General features: G+C 36.1%; 3 protein-coding genes across 12 annotated transcripts; all 3 read right to left on the bottom strand.

Annotated features, from left to right (window-relative positions):
• Positions 1–3101: 3101 nt before the first annotated feature.
• On the bottom strand, positions 3102–5014 carry LOC115950672 (amino acid transporter AVT3C-like). The gene has a single exon (XM_031067894.1). It carries the CDS (start codon positions 4512–4514, stop codon positions 3240–3242), a length of 1275 nt encoding a protein of 424 aa, XP_030923754.1. The 5' UTR covers positions 4515–5014; the 3' UTR covers positions 3102–3239.
• Positions 5015–7267: 2253 nt separating this feature from the next.
• Positions 7268–10989, bottom strand: LOC115950139 (54S ribosomal protein L19, mitochondrial-like). Of its 10 annotated transcripts, none has more exons than XM_031067389.1 (3): positions 10817–10989; positions 9251–9332; positions 7268–7928 (listed from the first exon to the last, which is right to left on the bottom strand). In XM_031067389.1, exon 3 carries the CDS (start codon positions 7818–7820, stop codon positions 7353–7355), a length of 468 nt encoding a protein of 155 aa, XP_030923249.1. In that variant the 5' UTR covers positions 7821–7928; positions 9251–9332; positions 10817–10989; the 3' UTR covers positions 7268–7352. The 10 variants fall into 10 exon arrangements, with proteins under 10 accessions (XP_030923249.1, XP_030923247.1, XP_030923245.1 ...); XM_031067387.1 differs by having other exon boundaries at positions 7268–7865; positions 10777–10989; XM_031067385.1 differs by having other exon boundaries at positions 7268–7923; positions 10777–10989.
• A 2187-nt stretch (positions 10990–13176) lies between these two features.
• LOC115950796 (probable protein phosphatase 2C 47) lies at positions 13177–16987 on the bottom strand. The gene is made up of 4 exons (XM_031068043.1): positions 16275–16987; positions 14720–14914; positions 14009–14214; positions 13177–13839 (listed from the first exon to the last, which is right to left on the bottom strand). The coding sequence occupies exons 1-4, from the start codon at positions 16494–16496 to the stop codon at positions 13284–13286; spliced, it is 1179 nt and encodes a 392-aa protein (XP_030923903.1). The 5' UTR covers positions 16497–16987; the 3' UTR covers positions 13177–13283.
• Positions 16988–26030: the final 9043 nt, after the last annotated feature.

Genomic DNA, 26030 nt, shown 5'->3' on the forward strand with positions numbered 1-26030 from the left:
TTCAGGAGAATTTTATCAAACATTGTTGATTGTACAGAAAATTTAAAAGCCTACACGCATTTGGTTGCCTTTAGTAGGGTGAAAGATGTTTTAAGAAAATGAAAGATATGTTGATAATTTCTCTTGTTTGGAATAATAGGAAGTAGAAATGAATTTTATAAAAATGATTATTTTCGAAGCAAGACCTAACATTTTTAATCTTCCAAAATTGGAAGAAACATAAAAGACAAAAAATACAAAATGTCTTACTTAGATGTATTTTTTTGATGGAAGATGCCTTACATAGATGATTGGACAAGCTTATACTCTAGTAGTCTAGTTTATTAAAACAATTTAATACAATGTACGAAATTAAATATAGGATGCTTCGCTTTCTCAGTATTATTTATCATTCCTATCAAACACTCAATAATGGAAAATATTAATCTCTTAAAAAAAAAAAAAAACCTTCTTAGTACTTACTTTTCTATGATCCCTGCAGGAAGTGGACAACAAATGGCTTAATTTAAAAATTCAACAGCCGATTAGTTAGAGAATCAATTTGAGAATATGCTAGGAGCTAAATGGATTGGGCATAATTAAACAACAGTCTCTACCCAACAAAGAATTCAGCGTTTTACTCAGATGTGAAAATAACCATATTGTTTTACTTTTACAAATATATATATACATACTATTAAATTTTAGTGCACAACTTCATATATTCAATAACTCTAAAAATCAGGAATGAAATATTGAAGATGAGATTTGATGGGACTATGCTTGTTGGCAATTAGATGAAAAACCTTCAACTGTTTATGTGATATTGCTTAAATCTGTTAAAAAATGGGCTTGCCAGGCTGCATTTGTTCTGTAGCGTGAGAATCTTTCAGTATCTTGCTGGTTAGTGGCAGAACTCATAATTAAACAGAGAGTGGTAACATTGTTTAAAATCTCAAGGGCCAAGGATTAAAGATGGACCTAACATTGGCTGTGCAGTGTGCAGCTGTAATGGTAGTAATTGAAAGAGTAAACTAATGAAAAAGGTTGTAAAAGATTGGTTCCTAATCCATGGAATAGCTTGCCCATATATGCATTTATGAACATAAAAATGTACAGCACATTCCTTGAACTTAAAAGAGCTAGTTACAACTAATTTTTAACTCAAATTTTACCATTCTATAATCCTCACATAATGATGGATGAATAAGATTTGCATAAATCTTTAATATCTTTGCTGTCAACACTATTTTCTTGATCCTCCTTATAGTTTTGATTACTGCTAACAGTAATTTAGTAAGATGGGACTAAAAGCACGTATAAACCGAGATATCAAAAAGGTAATAATTACATTAATCACATTGACAATGTTGTATTCTACCGTCCAAAAACAAGCCAAAACAAAACTGATGTTGTTATGTGACCAAGTACGTCTGTCACGAGCAGCCTACCAAGCAGAGAGATGGATAACAACCAAGCAAGAGCAAGAGTCTATCTGTGCGCGACAAATCGTGAACTCATTGATATGGATACGACAAAGCCACAAGTGCTTATCTATCCAATAAAAAAAAAATATAATGAAGAAAAAAATAAATAAAGGGAAAGATACGATATTGGCTATCTACTTCCAAAAACGGAACAAGAAAATGGTTTTGAAGCTTCAACACGGCAATGGGTACTTGAAAGTTGAAAACGACACGCAGCAGACCAATTCGTGAAGGCCTATCTCTATTAATTACCACCCCACCATCTTTACTCTTTAGGATTTTCCATTCCCATCTGCAAGTTTTGTTCTCATTCTCACCCTCCTCAATTCAAGGGTTGTTTTCCATCAGTACCAACGTTTTTTTTTTTTTTTTTGGTTAACTCGTTTTCAATTCAATGCATAATTCCATGTTTGTTTTTTGGGAAGCATTCACATCAGCTCTTTTATAAATGTGTAAAATACACATTTTGACCACTTTTACACATTTTGAAACAAAAAACACTCCACATCAGTCCGTTTAAAAGTGTGTAAACTTTTGTAAAATTATCAACTAGCTACAGTACCCGTGTAAATTTACACGGGCACTGTAGCATGTGTATTTAGTTTTTTAATAGTTTTTTATCTCTCCTCTCTACCTAACTCTCACCTCCCTCTCTCTCAGGCGCTGTGCACTCTCTCTTTCTCTCACAAAAAACCCACTACATCATTTCATCCTCAGTTCTCTCTCCCTCTCTCACATCTCTCTCTCTCTCGTTCAAAGCATGCCATCAGAGTTCACAGCGTGGCAAGATCGACGCATGGCATGTGGCGTGGTCTCGATGGTGGCAGTGTGAGTTTGGGTCGATGATCGATAGTGGCGACGTGGGGAGGTCTCGATGGTGGTTTAATATGAATTTATGGTGTGGGTTGGTCTTGGTTTGTGTGGGTTTGCTTGGTTTGGGTTGATTTGGGTTGTGGGTTGATCTGGGTATGTGTGGAGGCGTGGAGGCATGGAGACGATGGCGTTTTGATCGGCGTTGATTTTTCTTTGTGTGGGTTGATCTGATGTTGATTTTTCTTTGATTTTGGGTGGAGATCAGGTGGGTTCTAATGGAGTTTTGATCGGCGTGTCTGGAGATCGGTTTCTGATTTAATGGCTTTTGGTTTCTGATGATTGTGGTGATGGTGGCTGGGTGGTGATAATGGTGGTGATGGTGGCTGTGGGTCTATGAGAGAGAGGAGCAGTGAGGGAGTGAATAATAAAAAATTATAAAATAATAAATATTTTATTAAATAAATGTGTAAAATAAATAAACTGATGTAGGTGTTTTGTAAAAGTGAATCTATAAAATAGAAAAAATAGGTTTTCCTGTATAAGATAGACGAAAAATTTAAAATAACGGACGGGTAAATGTTCTAACGCTGATAAGTGATTCCACCTATTATAGTGATTTTTACTTTTAACTTTTTAGTACTCTTCTGTCAGAAGAGGTACGGAATAAAGTTAAAAGTTGTATGAACGTGCATACTTTTATAAAAGTAACGTGACATCTATGCTAAGCGAAACTCTAGTAAAAATGTCAAAAATTAGTGATTTAAGGCTTGGAAATATCTACAAAGCATGTATTGTATCATGATTGAATGGATTCAATGATCATCATTCCAAAATATGGCAATTGCACAAACTAATCCTTTTATTATGCAAATAATACTAGTAATCTACAATAAAAGAGTAATGAAATTCATACACTAGTAATTTAGTGTCAAATATAATTGGCACATTAATCTGTGCTAATCAGGCTTTGGGTGCAAGAATCTCCATTAGAGAAGACCAGGTTCCGGTGACTGCAATAACCACACCCAAAACCAGAACGCACCCATCCAAAACAATCCCTTTCCAACCCATCTCTACCTTGAACACTAACAAATGAAACAAAGCAGGCAACACAAACCCCAAAACAACACAAACGCTACTCCCCACAAGAGACAAGAAATCTGCAAAATTAGGCACCAACAAAGCCACCAAGCTCACCACCAAAACCATCACCCACCTTAGCCACAAACAGAACCTAGAGTCACAAAAGCGCCTCTCCACCACTTCATAAACCGGGTTCATCATCAGAGGCATGGTGAAAAAGAGGTTCACACAAAGACCCAATTGAACCAAAATGCTAATCAATCCTTGACCAAAATTGGTTGTGATAATGTCTTTGGTTTCATCACCAAAAGCGAAGTAACCCAGAACTCCAAATCCACCGTACAATAGAGAAATGAAAGTCATACACAATCCCAAGACTTTCCCAAACTTGTCTTTGTCTTTTGCCTCTGATTCCAACGGCAAAACCATTCCTACCCCTTCAAATGCATACACAGCCACACCCACACCATAAAGAAAAACAGACAAACCTCCAAAAGCCTCCAAGGCTGGTCTGTTCTGGAGAAATATCATCACGTCCTCGACCATCACAACCCCCATAGCTCCCAAATCGACCACATCAGCGAAAATACTCAAAGGAGCCAAATGGGTCAGTGTTGGAATCGAATTCAACCCCAACTGAAAAGGGAAACAAGCCCAAAGAAACAAACTTTTCGGTGACAAACCAAAATCCCAGCTGCTATATTCATAATTGAAGAGAAAAGCTAAAGTGGTTGCTATGAAAATCAAATAGCTGACACAGAAACCAGCTTGAGCGAGAACGATCATGACATCAACAGAGAAACGACCGAGGGGTCCACAGACTGTAAAACCAAGGTCACCAAAGGAATTGATCTTAGAGAAGCCGAGGGTAGACTCGAGCTTGCGACGTGTTTGGACTAAAAGCATCATGCAGTGGTAGGTGAGGAGGGCTACAGAGAAAAGCATGAGAGAGCCGAAGACCCATCCGGTTTTTTTGAAAGTGTAAGGAAGGCCAAGCACGCCCGAGCCAACTATGGCGATGAAGACATTGGCAAAGGTCTTGGATTGGGAAGAGAGTTTGCGAGGTTTGGCTAAAAGTGGTGTGTCTTCCCGTGGGAAAGGAGGGACTTTTAGGACAAGGGAGGATGAGCTTGCTTCCTTGTCAAATCCCATGGCAACGGCAACTATGTATCTGCTTCAATTTTTGTTGATCTTGCTGTTGTTTAAAGTTTGTGTGAGAGAGATAGGCAGATGGGGTTTGTGGGTTTGGGTTCAAGTTTTCAGATTTGGGGGATTTTGAAGTTGCAAACTTTGAAGTTAAGAGATTGTAATTGTACCTGCCAGGCCAATAAAAATTGGGTTTTTTTGTTGTTGATGGGATGGGAGTGACAACAAAGATGGCTGCAACAGGAGGATGAATGGAGAAGATGATAAATGAGATCAGATTCTATGATTCTGTATCCTACACTACTCCAGTCTTTTACCAGATATTTTAGAGAGAGAGGGAGAGAGAGAGAAGGAAGGTTGGGGTGTCGTTTCTCAAAAGAGGGGTTGCTGTGTTGGATAAATTATTGATTAATGGGGTCATGGGTCATGAAGTTGAAGCAGGCGGAACCGTGGAGGCGTGGAAGGTCCAAGAAAGACAATGACAACTGCCATCATTCCTCAATACCATTCTAATTCTAATTCTCCTCTTAAATGCTTCTATAAATAAAATAAAAATAACTAACCAGCTTCAGTAAATGGTGTCCAAACTATTGTGTTTTTAACGAACTCAATAGCCATAAGTATTGTTTTTTTTTTTTTTTCCTCCTACAATGTAACTACAATTTCCAGCGAAAACTTTGATGGTTCAAAATCTACTCTAAATGCCAATTAAAACATTTGGTAAATGAAACTTTTTGCTTCTGTGAGATTCTACCATAGATTCTGGAAGTGACAAAAATAATATGATTTTGGATAAGATTCAACAACACTTCCTAAATTTTCTGAGTCAATTTTTGGATTCCGTTTTGAATCCTCAATAGACTAGTTACGGTCAATTTATATAAATTTTTTCCATCCATATATCTGAAATATATTCTTTATTACTCTCTTAATTGCTTATTATTATTATTATTATTATTATTATTTTGGTGTTGTCTACTTTTCTAATTCACTCATTATATAAAAATAATAAATGGACTTTTTCGGTATGTTAAAGGTCCATTATTGTGAATTCTAGTTAATTCAAGTGGTAAAATCTCTTATTATATAGTTTACTCAACTAGTAAAGTCTTTTATCGTCGAATAAAATATATAGGTTCAAACCGTGCTTAAATTAAAAATTGATCGGTATCTTAACTTGATAATAAAAAAATCATTATGGAATTGATCCTATAGATTGAAATTATTAAATGAAAGGCTTGAATTAAATAATTTTGAAACTTAAAGGATCCAATTGAACGAAAATTAAAATTAGAGAATTTAAATGAATTTCAATTAAACTTGGAGAGTGTAAATTGCATTTTAGCCAAAATTTTATTATTGTTATTAGCTTAATAGAAATCAACATGTAAGGTAATTGGTCGCAACCTATTTTAAGTCAAGTAAGTTTAAAAATACAAAAATTTCACTAACTATTTTTATAATTTATAACATGACTAATTTTGATTAATGCATAATTTTTAGGTTTTATCATGCATAAATGTTTTCTTTCAATCCTCTAAGTTTGAATTTTATCATTTCAGTACTCTAATTTTGATTATGTCATAAATGAAACCATATTTTGTTTTAATTGCAACTTAAAAAGTTTGACGAAAAAAAAAAAAAATCCCCTTATAAGATACATTGTTGCGCTGCTGGATACTGACACCGACAAATTAGCCCACAAGCTCTGGCTCTAGGAGCCGAGGATGGTACATTTTGACGGGCAGCTTATGTATATGGCTTGCCAAACCCCTGAATAGATAGAGGCAGGCAAATCAATTTAAGAAAACCAAGACTGGAAACACACAAAACAAAAGCACCACTTTAAGGAGACTGTTCTAACATGCTCTCACGTGTGGGGTTTAAATCAAGTAGAACAAGAAGAAGTCTCCTAAGCCATCTAGCAAGGCATATAATTCACGTTATTGGAGCCAACAGAAAAGCAATGACGCAAAAAGGTTACCTCTATTCTATGTAAACCTACACACATAATACAAATAAGCACAGCAGGTCTAACAGTGGGACATGTTACTATTTTTTTCAGATAAGTCAATGTCACTAGCTTCACTCTCATAAAACCTGACATAGCAAGTTTTTAAAACCTAGTTTACAAGATACGTAACAAACCATCAACAATCTTAAGTCACAGGGTATCAGAATTCAAGCAACATCGACAATCTACAAAAACTTTATCCAACTAGACAGGAGAATGCTGAACCAGGTTTGCTGTTCAACCTTCAATACGCAGTATGCACTCAGCAGAATTGTTGCACATATGCACTCTTATTATGGGGTCAATACTAGCACACTAATACTGAATCTTATCTCCACACACACACACACACCAGATCCACTCCCAATGGTGCAATACAATCCTAGAATTATGAACTACAAACATTACCTCAGCCTAGTAACATGATTGAAGCTACATTCTTCACATTACTCAAGCTACTTCAATTTGTTTAGTAGGTCACCAAATTCCTCAATTCTAGATTAAACAATCATATGAAAGCAATACAACACTTTAAAAGACCCAACAATGTCTAAAGAACATAAATTTGATTCGACATTTAAACTAAAACGAAAGAAGATTCAATATGATTTGTACACATTTTGAAACACAAGTTCCTTAAAGGTTATCAATCAATATTTCCATTTTTAAGTAACTAGTTCCATTGCTTATTATCAAGTCATTACTCATTAGCACAAAAAGAAAATCATTCAACTTCAACCAAAAATAAAACATGACAACTGAAGCAAATCTTTTAAAGAAAAATTGAAAGGGAAAAACCCTAGAAGGTCAAAAATAAATGTCTAACATAGTCAATCCAAATCCTTGACAACCTTGATCCCCATAGAATTTGCAGTCCCAATGATGGACTTGGAAATAGACTCCGAGGACATGTACTGGCAATAAGGATCAGACTGCTTGATCTTGGCGATTTCGTAGACATGCTTGAGGGTAATGGAGGAGGCGACCACGTGGCTGGGGCGGGAGCTGCCAGACTCGATTCCAGCTGCTTTCTTGAGGTACCAGGTTACGGAGGGGGACTTGACAATAAACTCGAAGGTGTTGTCCTTGAAGGCCGTGATGGTGACTGCCATAGGGGTGTCAGGCTTGTACTTTTGAGTGCGGGCATTGAAGTCCTTGCAGAAGGCCATCAGGTTCAGTCGATACTGACCCAGTGCGGGGCCCACAGGTGGTGCGGGTCGGGCCCCTCCAGCTGGCACTGTCAGCCGGATAGTTGCCGCCAAGGGCCGCCTTGTTAGGATCTCTTTTAGGGTTGACATGCCTGCTCCTCTTCCTCTTCCTCTACCCGTTCTCTACACTGCACCCTGCCAAAATATCGTAGGTGTCTTGGGTATCATTTGAAATGTAGCACAGTAGTTCACGCTGTACTGTACGCATTTCCCATTATCATCAGCAAATAAATCAACTGATAAATAGCAATAGCATCATTTTCCTAATATCAAGTATACTCTCACATACATCTAGCAGGTACCTCAAATTCTATATGTCAATAGGCATCATTCATGAAAATAGAAACATGAGTTCATAGCATCTAATGACACTCGTAATAATGGATTAACATGACAAGTAGATCAACATGCCCTCAAAGCCAAAAGATGCAGTCTGCTGTGCTCATGTTATGACTTAATATCTCAGAACATTCACATCCCTACTTTTTAAGTATACCCCATCTTTACACTTTCACTACTACACAAAAATATTCTTTCATTTTGACACCCATATTTTTGAAACAGTGATTTCTCCAGCATTCATATTATCCCAGTGGTTATATTTTCAAAATTTTATCTTTTTCCCAACAGTCTAGGCCAATGCTCATTGACAAGCTTTGATTAATTATACCAAAGCAGAACAAGATACTGATCATATCAACATGCACAGATATGTAACAAAAACACAAGGTAAGGGGAAATTGGTTAGTGATTTTAATTATACGTTTGATTCAGCCACCAAAATGCTCAATAGTTGCTAATGTTAAACTCCAAAAGAAATCATTCTTAGCACAAACCTTGTAATCTTGCATAAACTCATAAGGCATATGCAAAAGTCTGTTTTGATGCTGTAAATCATGCGGCACTAAAGAATGCTTAATGAACAGTGTTATTTCCACCAAAAAGATGAGATTCAAATTCAAAGTGCATCTCCTATGTCACCCATATATCCTAGTTGGATGAGTAACCTGTAATTATAAGCATGGCATGTTCGAAGCATGAAATTTACTTCACCACCCAATTTCTAGGCACAAGGGCAATGTGGAATGTATAATATTTTGACCTTTCTACCAAACAAATTTACCAACTATCAGACAGTGTGTTCGTGTATCAAATTTGCAATTGCTGTCATATCTAACATGATATCATGTACTTTGCAATATCTACATCTTTTGTGGGGCTACAGTAACAATTTTCCAAAGGACAAAGTTTAGCTCCAAACTAGTTGAACACTCCTCCAATCCACTACATGGTGATTTATAAGATTATCCGAGTATTATTTAAACAAGTTACTTGACTCGTGAAAAAAGTCATGTGACTAAAATAACACATGGATGGTCTCTTCGATTGCCACATAGTGGGTTGGAGAAAGATAGCTCCAAACCAATTTGGAGCTAAAATTTTTCCTTTTCCAAATTCATGGCTAAAACGATGACAAAATAAAAGAAAAAAAAAAAAAAGACTATGAAGCTTTTAATTACCAAAATTAGTGCCTAATACATAGAGCTTTCCAAATTCAAGTGGTGCTCCACAAATCTTGATGCTGCAGTTTATGAAATTACACTGCAGTACAATGGTAAAAATCACAACAAAGAAAATGGCCTAAAGATCACCTCCTAAACAGCCACTTACAAACTCCCATCGTAGTATATGGACTGCAGAGAAGTCTCCAATAAAAAAGTGAAATAACAAATTGCATCTTGAATACCTTCATCAGTATAATAAACCTTCTGTAGAAATACAAATTCTAAAAACAAAAATAGGCTTTGATAACAAGAGATAAGCATTATAGTCCAAAATGCTCAAAAAATACATATAAATCTAGAACAGTGATTATCCTAACATAAATCTACACAAGCTACAAAGAAAAGTATGCAGCACTACTCTAACAAAATTCTATCTGGATCATCACATAATCTCAACCAGAGACATTACGTCTTTTAATTTCACTAGAAAATAGAAGATCCATGGAACACTGTATCTGGATTGAAATGAAACTATGAATATCAATGCAAATTGTACTTGTCAGGGTGCAATCTAATGGTAGGAGACTTGAGATAAGCTGTAAACCCAAACATCCTAGGTTCGATCCCCACTAGGAGTTTCCCTTGGATTACCTGATACATGGTTATGGCAAGTGGACTTGTGTATTTGTGGTTTACTCTCTAGGGATGGGTCCAAAGGGCCTTGCCTTGGTGAGGTTCCACATCATAATTAAAAAAAAAATTATATATATCAATGCTAATTGTGCAAATAATTTTTATTTTTAATAATTAAAACTCCCAAATAAACTTTAAGGTGATATAGCAATGATTCATCAAACTTTAGACACCAAAAAAATAAAAACCCAAAATTTTAAATCAGTTTCAAATGTTATCAATGTGAGATGAGAGTCCCAGCAAACAATTTTTTTTTTTTTTTTTTTTTTTTAATGAAAACTAATACTAGTTCCACTCAATAAAAGTCAAATGCCAACTTTAACACATAACTTGTAGCATTTACCACCTACACCTCATCAATCAAGCAATACTTTAGAAAACCCTGATAAAAAAATACATGAATTTGATGAATACCTATCAAAATAAATCACACCCACCATTCAAAATGAAAAATTTCGACTAAACTACTTGCCAAAAGGAAAAACTAAAGTCACAAAGCTAACAATGACAGTACCAATTTTTTTTTTTTGGATAAAAAAAATTAAGGATTTCATTGAACAGAAAAAAGAGGATGCAGTACACAGGAAGTATATACTAAAGAAAACAGAAACAGAGAGGAAAGAAAAACGGTATCTTGAAACCACAGCAACAAGCCAACAAAAAAGGCATTGATACATAGGAAAAATGACAAATACCCAAGCTTCAAAGTGTAAAGAAAAGATAAATAGTGTTTGATATATCAGAACTAGCTACACTTAACTTGGGGCATCATATACATGCCCATTTTCAATTCACAAAACAGAACAAAACACATCAAATTTGGAGCAAACCAAAACACACACACAAACCAAGAGAGAAGAGGATGCCTTTCAATCGGCCGCCAAGAACCTTGTGCAGAGTACGGTTTAGCGAGGCGGCTCCGGGAGTATAGTGTTTGAGATTGAGAGTCGAAGAAGAAAAGGCTGCGAGATACACATACAATGAAAAAAAGAGGAGCTTACGTTAATGTTCAGGTTGTTTTTACTTTTTTTAGCAGAGATGATATTGTTCAATGACATATTTGGGCCGTTTTCAAAGAAAAGAGGAAGTTTCTACTATTTCTCAGTGGAAAAAAGAAAAGAAAAGAAGAAGATATATTTGGGCCCATTTTTTTGATTTAGTCCAATAGCCCAATGCCCAAATGTTTTAGCAGTTTAGTCTCTGATGAGCAAACATTTTAGCAGTTCATAACTGTTGACTTCGTATGGTGTGACATTGTTTTTATTGACACCAATTTTAGTAAAATCTCTTATCATCATATACCAAATTTGCCCTTTTGGATATAAACCATTGTTAGTTTCTTTAAAACATTCTCCCCTCTCCCATTGTGTGTGTGTGTTAAAATACTTAGTATTCTAAAAAAAAAAAAAAAAAAAAAAAAAAAAAAAAAAAACCAAATTTGAGGTTTAAACCATGATAAGAGCAATTATTCATCATGGAGTAAATGTTATAGATTAAAATTCTATCGTATTAATTATTACAAAAAAAAAATTATTAATAAGGGTAAATTTCACAAATCTATCTTGAGGTTTGTGATAATACTAATTAGGTCTAAAATATTCTAAAACCTACTGATTTAGTCCTTAAAAGACAACTTTATCCCTAACTTTTTTTTTTTTTCTCTTCTTTCCCTTTCTCTCTTTTGTCTTTGTTCCTTTTCTCCTCTCTTAAACTCTCTTCTCTAAGTTCTCTCTCTCTAAACCCAAATCAGAAAATACCCATTTCAAAAACCAATCTTTTTCATCTTCTTCTTACTCACCAAAGATCACGATTGACTGGTTGGTGGCGTTAGAGAGAGATGGTGGCAGGCTCAACGAGGTTGAAACCAATATTCTTCGTCTTCTTCTTGCTCATAGGAGATCACGATCGACTAGCTAGTGGCGTCGGAGAGAGATGGCTGGAGCGTGGTGGTTAAGGATGTGGTGGTTGACATTGTTGAGGACAAAACCGTAATTTTACAAAATGAAGATGGTTTTGGTCTTGCTCTGTATATGTCTCTGGGGTCATGTCAAGACTCAAGTTTCAAGGCTTGATCTTTGGGAGATGAAAAAGTTTCTTCTGAGATTCCTTCTGACTGTTGACCACCTTTATATTGTCAAATTTCTTTGCTTCCTAAGTCATATTTAAGACGAAATTGCGATTTATATCATTTGAGAAAGTTTTGGTTAGATCCCTTAAAGTTTGCTCGGCTGTGGGTTTCACCAATTAGAGAGAGATATTTGAAAGAAAACTTAGAAAAATAGTTTAAGAGAGGAGGAAAGGAACAGTGATAGAAGAGAGAAAGGGAAAGAAGAGGAAAAAAAATGTTAGGGATAAAATTGTCTTTTGAGGACTAAATTGATAGGTTTTAGAATGTTTTGGACCTAGTTGGTATTATCACAAACTTCAAGGTAAGTTTGTGAAATTTACCCTATTAATAACTCCGATCATAATATATCATTGAGTAAACTACGTATTTGGTCCCTATCTTATATATCACATTTCAATCTGATCCCTAACCTTTCAATTGTGTCAATTTGATCCCCAACTTTTCAGTAACATGTCAATTTAGTTCCTGCCTTTATCTTTTGGATGAAAATTGATGATGTGTCTAATAGCTAAAATAAAAAATTAGCTTTCGTTAATGTGGCAATAAACTAAAATTTTATTTCGGTCGTTCGCCATCTCAGCAATTTTCATCCTAGATATAATGGTAGGAACTAAATTGACATGATATTAAAAAGTTAATGACCAAATTGATATAATTGAAAAGTTAGAGACCAAATTAAAATATGGTCTAAAAGATAAGGACCAAATATGTAGTTTACCCTATATCATTTTAGTTGCAACAAAGTTACAATGCCTACCAACTCACACATGGGTTCACCATAATCTACCACTTATTATTATTTTTTTTATAGGAACAATCTACCACTTATTATTATAATAATTAAATAAGATAGTAACTTTTGATAGGTAAATTGGGTTTTATTGTGATATTTTGTTATAGGTCAGTTGTTACAAAAAAATATTGCTAAAAGTTTACCCAAACTCAATATTTGGAAGCTCTATCTATGGTAAGGCTTGTTATTCAAAATTAATGCGAAAGCTAGTTTGAGACTAGTACTAGTGATTTTTCAACAGTACAAATGAAAAGTTCCAAAATTCAAGTAATTAAGAAGTATGTCGATTCTCAAATGTACAATATGATTGTTAAAAGAAATCAGCAATATCCAGCCGCAGCAAGGGGCAACACTAGGACAAGAAAAAAAAAAATGCCCCACCAAAGGATACATACACTCCAATTTGGTCTATACAAGTTGTTAGAAAATGTTGTTCATATATCATTCAAGACACCCTTGAGAAGATCTAGCCCTTCAGCTGATATACTCCTCCTCTTTTGGGATCTAGGAATTTCAATCTTAGGAGGTGGATCAGGGGAGAAACAGACCACAACAACTGTGAGATTATCGCAGGTGTTGCGTTGGAGAGCCTCCTTAACAAGTGCACTCGAACACCTATTAGGATCATTATGCATCATGAGTTCTTTCCTCACCATTGTAACTGCACACTGGCTGCTCATCACATCCCACAACCCATCACACCCAATTATCAAAAACTCATCTTCCTCTGACAGGATGATCTCCTCCAATTCTGGCTCAGAGCTTAAGGGGCTTTTTGAACCTTTGGAGCCCTTTATATGCCAGTCTCCAAGAGCACGTGCCACAGATAATTGACCATTAAGGTAGCCATCATATATGACACCACCAAGTTTCTCAATTCTTAGTCTTTCAGCGGTGCAATTGGGTTTATGGTCCTTAGAGAGCTCAATTGCTCTTCCCCGTTTGCCAAGCACAGCTCGAGAATCTCCAGCATTAGCAATTAACATGGTCCTGCAACATTATCGTGTTAAGAAAATGATTGCAATAAAGAAAAAATCATAAAATTAAAAACAACCCCTGATGTTGTTTTCAACTTCATTGATCAATGAGAGCCTAGAAACATCAAGACCAAGTTACAGTCAATAGTGATAGGTAGAAATGAAGTATTATAGTCCCTAACCTTCCTGTGATTAGGGCAGTCAATGCTGTGGTGCCAGAGGAACTATCAAGAAAGGAGGCATTAAGAAATGCATGATCAGCCTTCATAAAAGCATTTTTAACAGCCTTTTTTGTGCCAGTTGGGAAATTGGAATCTTCAACGATGTAGTTAAGTATATTCTTTTTGATGAATAATGCTGCATCAATACCACCATGTCCATCAAACACCTGCAGAAATAAAAGAAACCTTAGTACATGACCTCAACTAGTTAATTGACTTACTAGGTAGAGTGAGCAAGGAGTTTTATATAATTCTCTTAGTTGTCTAGGCCCTAATAGGTCAGAAGAAGACCAACTTCTAGGAAGGATTAAAGATATATGCTAAAAAAAAGTCCAGGAAAGAGTCACCACTACACCTTATAGTTATAGCCAAGTGGTATGTCCATGGAGGGGGAAGGCTTTTCCCCTATTGTGTAGCTTACAATTGCCATTTTTATCATGAAAAACAAATTACCAAAGAAATTTTGATGATAAGATGGCTAATCACATGTAGTTTGGCAAATGAATCATAGAACATGATGTATAAATTTACTTTTTAATGTGCCAGAAGTTATTAATAAGAATTTTTTTTTTTTTGGGATATATTACTATGAAATTTATTCCAATTAGAAAAATATTAATAGTGTTTCATCTAAGTAGTGGATTTACACTTATCTAAAAGCACGAGACGCACCCCATAAAATGCACAAGGAGAAGGGAATTTTGCAGTTATCCTAAGATGTTCACGAAGATTATCTACAGAGATATACTCATCCTCCATGTACTGTTTTGGCCCTTTCTCAGAACAGCTTCCTGAGCGAAATATAGGTAAAAATCCAGATTTCTCATTTGATGGTGACTTTAAGCCTAAAAACCCAATTTCTGATTCCTACAACAAATTAGCATAGAGCAATAATTAGTGAAAGTATATCTTAAAGATATGCATTATGAGAAGACATAATCTCAACTTTTAAAAGCTTTGTATCAGCTCGTTAAAAAAAGAAGAAGCTTTGCACCAAGAAAACAGGTTATATTCCACCTAAGACAATCCACATGCATGTGCGCGGGCCCAAACACATAGAAACACAAACACTGGCATTGTGATTTGTGAGCATATTAAAGAGAGGATCATAGAAGATGCATACAGGTTTTGGCTCTAGATTAAATGTAGGAAACTATGGTATCAACTTCATAGGAGAACAAAATTTAATTTCCACAAGAAAGATTTCTAAAAATCAAACTATGATACTAAAATAAGTATTTACACAACTTTTGTAATAAGTCAATTACCACTTGTAGAATGCAATATGCATGATTTATAAATTAAGTTGCTATCCAAGATACAAAGTTTTGTCTTGAAAAAGAAAGAACTAAAGAAAGTTCAAATATATAATTTCCTCATTTTAGAGTTTTTTTTTTCCCTCTATATTTTTTTCAGTAGAAAACCAAATCTAGAAAATGAGTTTTTTGCTGATTTTGAGAGCTTCAGATTACTAAGATGACTCAATGAAGATTATATTAATAGGCTAATGCTTAGAACACTAGGTTATTTCTTAGAAACTGGCAACCTAAGAATATAAAGGAAGCTATAACCAAGCATTTTGTAGAAGTGAATTTAGCAACAAAATAACTGAATGAGTAATTAGTGTTTCTAATGTGAAGACTTTTCTCAAGTGCTAAACAGATTTCCCCATCCTGACAATCACTTAGAAAAACATGTCAATGCAATAAGATGGTGCTTGAAAGTGTATTTTTCTGAGATCCATAGAGTCAATCCAACATTATGTTTTATTTAACTTGTAAGATCCATTTGGCCTTTTGTAATATAACAAAACTTGACACAATAATGCAAATACTTGGTCCATAATGTCCTTAGACTGGTAAAAAATCACGAATCCTTCTATTACTCCAAGGATCTCAATCAAGAAACAATAATGTTGCAGACACAACATGTTTCACAATTTCTTGAGTTGACAAGTTATTATTAATTTTCACTTGGTCTACATTTGCTGCCACTTTTTTATTTACCATTAACAACTTGCAATAGCAATTGTGAAAAAAAAAATTGTGGCTCTAAAATGAACACATTTCCTTTCCTAAAATAACCTAATTATTGATAAAGTATCACAGAACCGTAGCATTTGAAATCAAATTGCAAACTTTTAAGGGCTATTAGACCATTAGACCAACTTAATAACTTTTTGAAAAAGAAAAAAGAGAAATAAAAAAAGGGTATTAATAATACTCACTGATTCAGCCAAGAAAGTAGAGCTGGTGCAGTGTCGCATTACAAAGAGGTTTCGTGGGGGTTTCCTCATATTTGTTGAGGCCAAGCCTCCCAATGACTCATCATCATTATTATTGTTGTTGTTGTTGTTGTTCTGATCCTCCATGGCTAACACACTAGTTTCCTTCATGGACCCACCATCTATACCATTTGTTTGAGGCGAGTACTCAGTTCCTGGGGCCATTAATTAATCTCTTTTCCAATCCTAACCCATTAACCACAATCAAATACAAAAACAAGAAAGAGCTTCAAAACCTTTCCTTAGTTAGATTTCCAAAACTTTTCCCTATAAGGCTATACCAAGTTACCAACCCTTCTTTTCTCAACCAAAAAAAAAAAAGAAAAAAAGTTACCAACCCCTCAAACTACACACATTGCTCACAGTTTCACGATAAAGATTCTATTTTTAGACAAACAAACACCAAAAGCTAATACAGCAACAACTAGTTGTCCTTTCCCAAATGTTCAAGCGCTTGATCCAAGACTAAAATCCTGCAAAACAAACAAATCACAAGAACCGGTTTTTTTGCCACAAAGAAAACTGTAGCCCAGCATTTTTGGGACTTTAAAAGGAACCAAGCACATGTCCATGCCCAAAATATTTGACAATGCAAATCAAAATTCAAAAAACCCAGATCAAAAAGTGCAAGAATTGAATGAAATAATGTATGTGCATGAGAGAAATGAAATGGGTAATAACAATTTTTTTTTTTTTTTAAAGCATATAGTAGTAGTGAGAGAAAGGAAAGAGAGGACCGTTAGAAAGAAGTGGTTAATAAGATAGTAACAGAGGGTGACTGGCGATTCCAAGTTTTCAGGTCGCCAATGTAGCGGTAGTAAGGTAAAGGAGATTGGGATAGTGACATGTGGTTCACTTGTGGGGACATATTTATCTACTAGTTGACCGGCTGGCCTTATGGTTGGGTAGTTTTTTGGATTGTTAGGATCTATGCTGGTGGTTTTTCTTAACCATTTGATTTTTTTTTTAATCTTGATCATTAAAATTTGTATGATCTGTCCATTTTTAGTGAAATCATGAGTTTGTTTACATCTGACATTGTCGACATGTTGGGCATTGTTGATTTGTTGCTATTCCAACGATGCAAATGAGATCCAAAACTTTTTTTTTTTAATAGATCAAAGAGTAATGCTACAATTACAAACTATTTTACAATATTTTTACAAATTGTTGATGTGGTAAATTCTTACTTGTTCTCTTTTGAACCCATTATTAACATTACTTTTTTATTTACCAATAATCATCCACCACATCAATAATTTGTAAAAAAGTTTGTAGTTATAGCATTTTCCTAGATCAAATAATACTTTTACACCTTATTTATAGGACTATATCTATACTATTATTTTAAAGGATTTCATCTGTTTGATACTCAAAATACTATCAAATTCTCTTATTTAGAAAGTTTAACTAATAAGATTAGACATATAAAAAAGTTACGTACAAGGTTTTTTTTTTCTTTGAACATATCTACTCTCATATCCCCATTAACCTTTTTTTTTTTTTTTTTTGATAAACGTCGATGTTTATTTAAAAATGAGAACAAAATAAGTAGTCATCCTCACAAATGGTTTTTATACTTCCAATAACAAGCCGTTATTTCATTTTACATGTCTCTTCATCTTTATTGTCTTTTCTCTTTCTTCTCCAAATTCTAAAAAAACAAATCCAATCGTACACATCTATTCCCAAGTTCTTACAAATTTCAAAGGCAATCACTCAAAACTGAATTAAGAATGTATGAATATACCATGTTATATTTCCTTCTCTTTTCCTTTGTCGTTGTCTTTGTCTCTCTTTCTCTAATTGCTCCACTGCCTTCAAATAAGCAAGCATTACATCTTTAAATCTCTCATATTACAATTTTCTCTCATCTTAATTTGTTCATTTTTTTTTAAGCTAGTCTTATAACAATCCTAAGTGACCAAATGTATAAATCTCAAATTGGGATAAATGGGAAATTATAACACTAAACTCCAAAAAAAAAAAGAAAAAAAAGAAGCCTCATTGCACATAGAAAGCGTGCGTGAGGCTAGTAATTTTTACAAGTTTTCATGTGTGTAGTAATGGAATGACTAAACCATCACAACCCATTCTAAACATATTGTTTTCAATTTGGCTCATAATTATTTAATAGTATTGTTTAAACTTTTATATACACTAGTTGCAAACCTGCGCAATGTGCAAAAAAATTTAATGATTTTTTTTTTGGTTAAGCAAAAAATGAAAATAGTAAATGATACTTAAATATTAGCCCCAAATCCTTCTCAAAATGATGTGATTGTTCTAACAAAATATAGTTAATACAATGTATTAGATTTTCTAAATTAAGCTACCTATATTTGTTATTTGAAAGTGTTTTAAATTTTGTAATTTTTTTTACAAGGAAACATAATGCATTTTATTTTTATATTCAATTATTATATAAAGTGAGATTTTGTAAATAACGGAATGTGTGCTTGAAATTTGTTTTCTATTGCTACTTACATATGGTTAATTCTTTATACGTCTTAAACGACCTAAACATGAAGCATATATAAGTAAATTCATCACTTATATTATATAAAAAAAACTGCAAGACTTTTAAAAAAAAAAAATATATATATATATATACATATATCTATATATATAAGATAGAATTTATACTCTAACCTAATCTAAGTGTATATGTGTGTGAAACTCCATCTTGGAGACTTAAACCTCGGCCCTTGCTCCCCACACCCCCAGGCATTTATACTTATGAAGTGACCACAGCATCAAGGGTGCGCGGTGGTAAAAAAATATAAGACTTTAATAATACAAAAAAAAAATGTAATTTTATCAAGATCCTACCAACATTACATTAACAATATGACACAGTTGTCAATAAACCAACTCATTTTTCTATACAAACCTCTTGTTCCAAAGCATTGGCAAAGTGAAAATAGACCGAATAAACCGAAGTGGACCGCATGGACCAAAATGCTATGTTGATGTGGTTTAACAGAAGTATAGTAATAATAAATTAATGTTATCCTTTAATTTTTAGATATTATATATATATATATATATATTCTAATTATTATTTAGCTTTTTATTATACATATTTGATTGCCATCTCTATGACACTTGTCTATCATTTTCTGTTGGTACTCTCTCAATCGTCATTTCTCTTATTTCATCTTTACCTCATCAATGATAGAATCAACTCATTAGTATGGAGCGGGATAAATCTGCCACCAATAAACCTTCATGATCTCTTACACTTTCTCCGTTAGCACAATATGTTTATATGGTCACCTATTCTCACCATTGTACTTGTATACTTGTGTGTGTGTCTCTGGCCTCTCTCTAGGCCTCCTTGTGTACATTATTTTTCATCCAATTAATCTATTGAGAATTACTTCTCAATTCTAACTTTCCCAAAGTAAGACCCATTTGTGTTAAGTTTAAGTCAGCAACAACTGATTTTTCCCACTGAACCAAACAAATTGGTTGAGCCGATAAAGAAGGGCAATTAATGAAAGTTGAAAAAAATTACACCACTCTTTTAAAAAAGGTTTGAACTAAGGAATGATCTAAGATCCCTGTTTGAAACAATATTTCAATTAAGCCAAAGGCTCAAGATACCCGTAGGAAACCCAACATTGCAAAGAATATTTAGCCTATGAAAATGAGAGGATGAGGATTGAGGAGGTATTCGGGTGATGAAGCCATTCCTGATGTATGTTTGGTGCAAATCTTTAACACTGATTACACTTCTTCTTATACTCTTATGCTTCTTTCTGCATATTTGACCACTAGTAGCCCTGAGTGATGGCTCTGTGAGACAAAGATCTGCCTCTTGTGTGGCTTCCACAAATTCTTTTATGCAGCTCCTTAAGGAGTAGTTCTGTTGTTTCCGGGTGAACACAGAGTAGATATGGCCCAGAAAAAGAGTGCTTGTACAATTTTTGGTCCTTGGATAGCCAGAAACGAGGCGCTTTTCTCCTTATCTTTTCAGCCTCTGATTTGTCTTCTGGAAAAATGTCTTCTCTCAGATATAGTACTATAGAATCCATCCAACTGGGCCCTGCCCTGATTTGGTGAACATGAACCGCTGGTCCCTTGACCTTCGTGGGTTTACACAAGTCTTCTATAAGGATAACCCAAGGTAGTCTTTGCGCCGAGGAGGTTGCCAGTGTGGCTAGAGAATCGGCGTGTGTGTTTCCACCCTTGGAGACGTGTAAAAGAGTGAAGGATTCAAATCCTGATTACAAATGTCTAACTTGACTTAAATACCCTTGCATCCTCTCATCTCTTGCTTCTAGCTCGCCCTTCACCTGGCTGACGATCATCCTCAAGTCTGAGAACATCTTTATCGCCCTTCCTCCCATTCTTTGAACCATGAACATTCCCTCTAGCAAGGCTTCGTATTCAGCTTCATTATTCATGGCCGAGAAGTCTAATCTTAGTGACTTTTCTATGGTGAGCTTCTCGGGTGAGATCAGAACTAGCCCTACTCTAGAGCCCCTTTGGTTTGCCACACCATCAATGTATACCTTCCAGCATGAAGGTTCTTGCAGGGATATTGTACCAACCGATTTTTCATCCATATTATGTGTTGTTGATATTTCTTCTAACAGGGGTTCAGTGAACTTGGCCACGAGGTCCCAGTACCTGACCCTTGACAGAGGTACGGGGCATGTATTTGATGTCAAAAGCCCCTAGAACTGTGCCCCATTTTGTAATCCTCCCCGTGTAATCATCACTTCGAAGTATGGCCTTGAGTGGAAGTTGAGTTAGGATGATGACTATATGTGCTTAAAAATAATGGGGAAGCTTTCTTATACCATGCACCACTGCCAGGATAGCCTTCTCCAGCAGTAGATAGCGAATCTCAGCCTCATGCAGTGATTTGCTCACATAATAGACTGGTCGTTGTACTCTATTATCAACCCGTATCAATACCAAACTCACAACGTGGAGGGCCACCGCAATATAAGAAAACAAGACTTCGTTTGTCTCAGGACTGGATATAATAGGCGGCCAAGATAGGTATTCTTCAAGTTGTTGAAATGCCAAAGCACATTCTTCAGTTTATTTAAATCCTTTCCATTTATTCATCAATAGGAAGAAAGGTCTGCATCTATCTGCGGATCAAGAAATAAACCGGTTTAAAGCAGCAGTCATTCCAGTTAGTTTTTGAACTTCTTTGGGATTCCGAGGTGGTTGTAGATCGTTTATCGCCTTAACTTGGTCGGGATTAACTTCAATTCCCCGGTAGGTTACCATGTAGCCCAAGAATTTTCCTAATCCCACACCAAAAGAACATTTGGAGGCATTAAGGCGCAACTTGTGTCCTCTTAGTATTTCAAAAATGCTTTCGAGGTCTCCCACATGCTCGGACATCACTTTACTCTTCACTACCATGTCGTCTATATAGACCTCAATATTTTTGCCTAACTGAGGTTTAAACATCTTAATCATCATCCTTTGATAGGTGGATCCTGCATTTTTCAAGCCAAAGGGCATTACCTTGTAATGGTAGTTTCCAGTAGGAGTAACAAAAGCTGTCTTTTCCTAGTCCTCTAGTGCTAACGGTATTTGATGATATTCTTGAAAGGCATCTAAAAAGCTTATCCAAGGATGGCCTACAGTAGCATCTACTAGTTGATCTATCTGAGGCATAGGAAATGGATCTTTTGGACAAGTCCTGTTTAAATCCGTGAAATCCACGCACACTCGCCATTTTCCATTCTTTTTCCTTACTATTACAGTATTGGCTAGTCATTCAAGATAGAAAACCTCTTTGATAGCCCCCGCCTCCTTAAGCTTCATCACCTCATCTTTGATAGCATCAAAATGTTCTCTGGATGAGCGCCGAGGAGGTTGTTTTTTGGGGGTAATAGATGGATTAATATTCAAGTGGTGACAAATGAAACTTGGGTCCACCCCCGAGGCTTCATAAGCATTCCATGCGAATACATTCACTTTTTTTTTTCAGGAATTCGATTAGCTTTAGTCTCTCCTAGGGAGGCAGCTAGGAGCCGAATTGAAAGAACTTCTTCGAATCGTCACCAACAGTAACCTTTTCTAGATCTTCGCACTTCGCTTCCTCAGTTGATTCATTGTTGGACAGTACCGGGGTTCTTAATTGCTATGAGTTCTTTTTAGTAGAGGCCGAGGACCCCGTATTGGGCCTATGCAAGATGGCAGCCACCATGCACTGTCTAGCCATGGATTGATTCCCTACAATCTCTTTAACTTGGCCGTTGGTCGGATATTTCACTTTCTGGTAGAGGGTTGAAGAAACGGCTTCTAAAGCATGAAACCAAGGTCTGGCCACAATAGCCGTATAAGGTGAATAAGCATCCACCATAACGAAGTCCACTTCCACCACATCCGAACCAATCTGTATTGATAGTCTAATCTGACCTCTTGGAGTAACTGTCTTCCCCTCGAAACTTACTAGTGGGGAATCGTATGCTATCAGGTCCATGGGTTTCAAATTCAACCCCTTGTACATGTCGGGGTACATTATCTCGACAACACTTCCCTGATCTACCAATACTCTTCTCACATCGTACCCCCTATCTTGAGTGTGACCACCAAAATATCGTCATGGGGTTGGATAGTTCCGATCTTATCATCGGTTGAGAAGCCCAAGACTAACGGGGCCTCTATTTTGATTCTTTTTGGTCCTGAATTACTGTCTTCGGTTGATAGCCGAGTCACCGACATTACTCTGGAGGGACAGGAACCGGTCCTATCAGGAGCAGCGAAGATGACATTGATCGTTCCCAGAGGAGGTCTTGAAGAAGAATCTCTTCGTGAATCCGAACCTGTCTGCCCCGCTTGGCCACTAGAATGGTGCAGTAGCTGCTTCAACTTCCCTTCTCGGACCAGCTGGTCCAAATGATCCCACAGATTCCTGCAGTCTTCCATGGTGTGTCCCTAATCCTGATGATATTGGCAATAAAGGCTTTGATTGCGTCTCAAGGGGTTTCCGGCCATCTTGTTTGGCCATTTGAAGAATGGCTCTTTCTTAATCTTCTCTATAACTTGATGCATCGGTTCTCGGAATACTGCATTAACGGTCTGGGTATTGGTAGACCCTAATTGTCCAGCAAAATCTCTCCGGGGCCAGTTATTATTGAATCGATCCGACCTGAAATCCCTCCTCTCCTGAGGGATAACCTTAGCCTTTCCTTTACCCAGTTGTTGATCTTCCTCAACCCTTTTATACTTGTTAATACGGTCCATAAGTTGGCGCAGGCTGGTGACTGGTTTTCCTGTTAAGGACTTCCTTAAACCATGCTTGGCTAGGAGGCCACTCTTGAAAGTATTGATGACGACATCTTCAAAGTCACCCTCTATCTCATTGTACATCTCTCAGTACCTGTCCGAGTATGTTTTCAGGGTTTCCCTTTCTCACATGGACAAAGACAGTATGGAGTCTAAGGGCCGAGGGACCCTCGTATATGTGATAAAACGAGAACCAAAAGCCCGAGTGAGCTCCTTGAAGGAATTTATAGAACCTGTCTTCAAGCCGTCAAACCATCTCATCGCCACGGGTCCTAAACTGGATGGGAACATTTTGCACAACAAGGTTTCATCCTTAGAATAAACAGCCATTCTTTGATTGAAATGGCTCACATGCTTTACTGAGTCTGTTCGCCCATTATTAATGGTGAATGTTGGCTGATGGAAACGCCGAGGAAGGGCTACCCTTTCGATTCTATGCGTGAACGACGACTTGGCAATCTGTTTCAAAGCTTTGCTCATCGTATCATTTCCCAATCCTCTGTGAATGGGGCTTTTGCATCGGCGTTCACTATGATGCTCTTCTTCATATGAGAAGGATTTGCTAGGGGGAGTCCTTGATCTACGTCGATAACCGCTATCCTTCTCATCGTCGGAGGAGGAATCAGACGGGGTGGGAGTTCGTTTTCGTTGTGCATGGTGTAACTTCTTTTTAGGTTGATCGATTTCCCTTTGCATGGCTTTATTGTGTTGTTCTTGAGAGACGTGACTCCCAACTCGAGAGTGGCTTTTGCTTGTGTGTGTAACATGCGCGCTGCCTTCCCTATCTCTCCTACATTCAAGATTGGAGAAAGGATTTTCACATTAAGATGCCATGGATTCTACCTGATGTGAGCCTGAATTTGCCATATTTGACCGTTGTTTTCACTATCACACAAGTTCTCCCCTCAACACCAATTGTAGAGTCCCGATTTGTGGCCCAAACCCAAAGTATATGGGATCTCGGCCCAATGAGCCTAATACAATAAATTTGTAGATAGTGGATCAAAGAACTAGGTCCTAATGAATTGAGCAATGGCTAATATGGAATTAAATGACAATCAGGCACAAAAAAGATGTATTGATATCAATAGACTTTTAGCCCGACGAGGCTATAATTATGTATATTGATCACAGTTAAATACAGAGACAATTTTGATTTCTACAATGTTCTCTTTTCCCTTTTTCCGATCCCTTCTCCATGAAGGGTCTTTCACCTTATATATCCTCCTTTGGATCATCTTCACCTTCCACTTGTTGATCATCCGAACCCTTACTTGAGTACCTGTCCCATCAAACACCCTCTCTAGTTTTCTGAGTTGTGATAGCCAAGGTAATACTGTTCAGAGGTCTTCTCCACATAAATGCAACCAGAAAAGTAGCTGCATTGCATTTAATGTGGTGGTGGCAGCTTTCCTTTAAATATTTTTAGGTTTCCTTCCTTCTCGTATGTTTCTGAAGCGTGTCTCTATTATTAGAGTTTCTTGGAGGATTACGCTAACAGATAGAGTACATATTGTGAACTGTATTCATCATATTCGAGGAGGAGTTCCTCCTCGGACAACCTCTCACTTGTTCCCCATCTTTGAGACTTTAATTGGAAACGTTTAACAACTACTTGGTTCTTCTCGGACCTATCAATGTCCTCGGATAAGGCCTAAGGCCCAATATACTGTTTTGGACCCTTGTCCCTACAAAGATGATTTTTGTTATTCATATGAATTTTTGAGTTAAAAACTAAAAACAATGATTCACAAGAAAAATAAGAGAAAACAATATAAACGAATGCTCCAAAACTTTAAAATGCCATTAGCCTCTCTCTTCTTTTTTTTTTTGGTGTGTGGAAGAAATCCAAAGTCCAAATACACTCAAAGATCTCTCTCTCTCTCTCTCTCTCTCTCTCTCTCTCTCTCTCTCTCTCTTTTGCAACCACACCACCCCCACTCCTAAATCTCGACCTCTGTGAAACCACCACCAACCCCAAACTTGACCCCTGTTTCACCACCACCATCCTTTCTCTCTCTCTTGGGATTTTTGCTTATTATATATTTGTTAGGGAGTTGAGAAAATGTAGGAAAGTAGTAGAATAAATTTTTCTTCGAAGCATTTTTAGGAATATATGCAACTAAAAATCTAAAATGTTTTTCAAATTATTTTCAAGAATAAACCAAATACTTGAAAATATTTTCTTTTCTAGGAATTTTTTTGCTTGAAAATACTTTATGATTGGAAAATATTTTGAAAGGAAGCAAATGCAACCTTTGTCTCAAAATTTTGGAGCCAATTATAGATCATCAACAAACTAATCAAGGTCGGCCATATGTATTCTTTTCTACCATTCTAATCTAATCAAGGTCAGTCATACGTATTCTTTTCTACTATTCTATTTTATCCAAATTCATACTCTCTATTACTTTCTTAATTTACATGATTTAT

The sequence above is a fragment of the Quercus lobata genome, chromosome 6 (genome assembly GCF_001633185.2).
Source record: "Quercus lobata isolate SW786 chromosome 6, ValleyOak3.0 Primary Assembly, whole genome shotgun sequence".
Lineage (NCBI taxonomy): Eukaryota > Viridiplantae > Streptophyta > Magnoliopsida > Fagales > Fagaceae > Quercus > Quercus lobata.

Excerpts from the sequence above, each read along its gene's own strand:
- LOC115950672 (XM_031067894.1), bottom strand. The coding sequence starts at position 4,514 with ATGGGATTTGACAAGGAAGCAAGCTCATCCTCCCTTGTCCTAAAAGTC.
- LOC115950139 (XM_031067392.1), bottom strand. The coding sequence starts at position 7,820 with ATGTCAACCCTAAAAGAGATCCTAACAAGGCGGCCCTTGGCGGCAACT.
- LOC115950796 (XM_031068043.1), bottom strand. The coding sequence starts at position 16,496 with ATGGCCCCAGGAACTGAGTACTCGCCTCAAACAAATGGTATAGATGGT. Across the intron at positions 14,215-14,719 it reads CTCCTTGTGCATTTTATGGG|GTGTTTGATGGACATGGTGG; the intron begins GTGCGTCTCGTG and ends TTATTTCTGCAG. Across the intron at positions 13,840-14,008 it reads ACTGCCCTAATCACAGGAAG|GACCATGTTAATTGCTAATG; the intron begins GTTAGGGACTAT and ends ATAATGTTGCAG.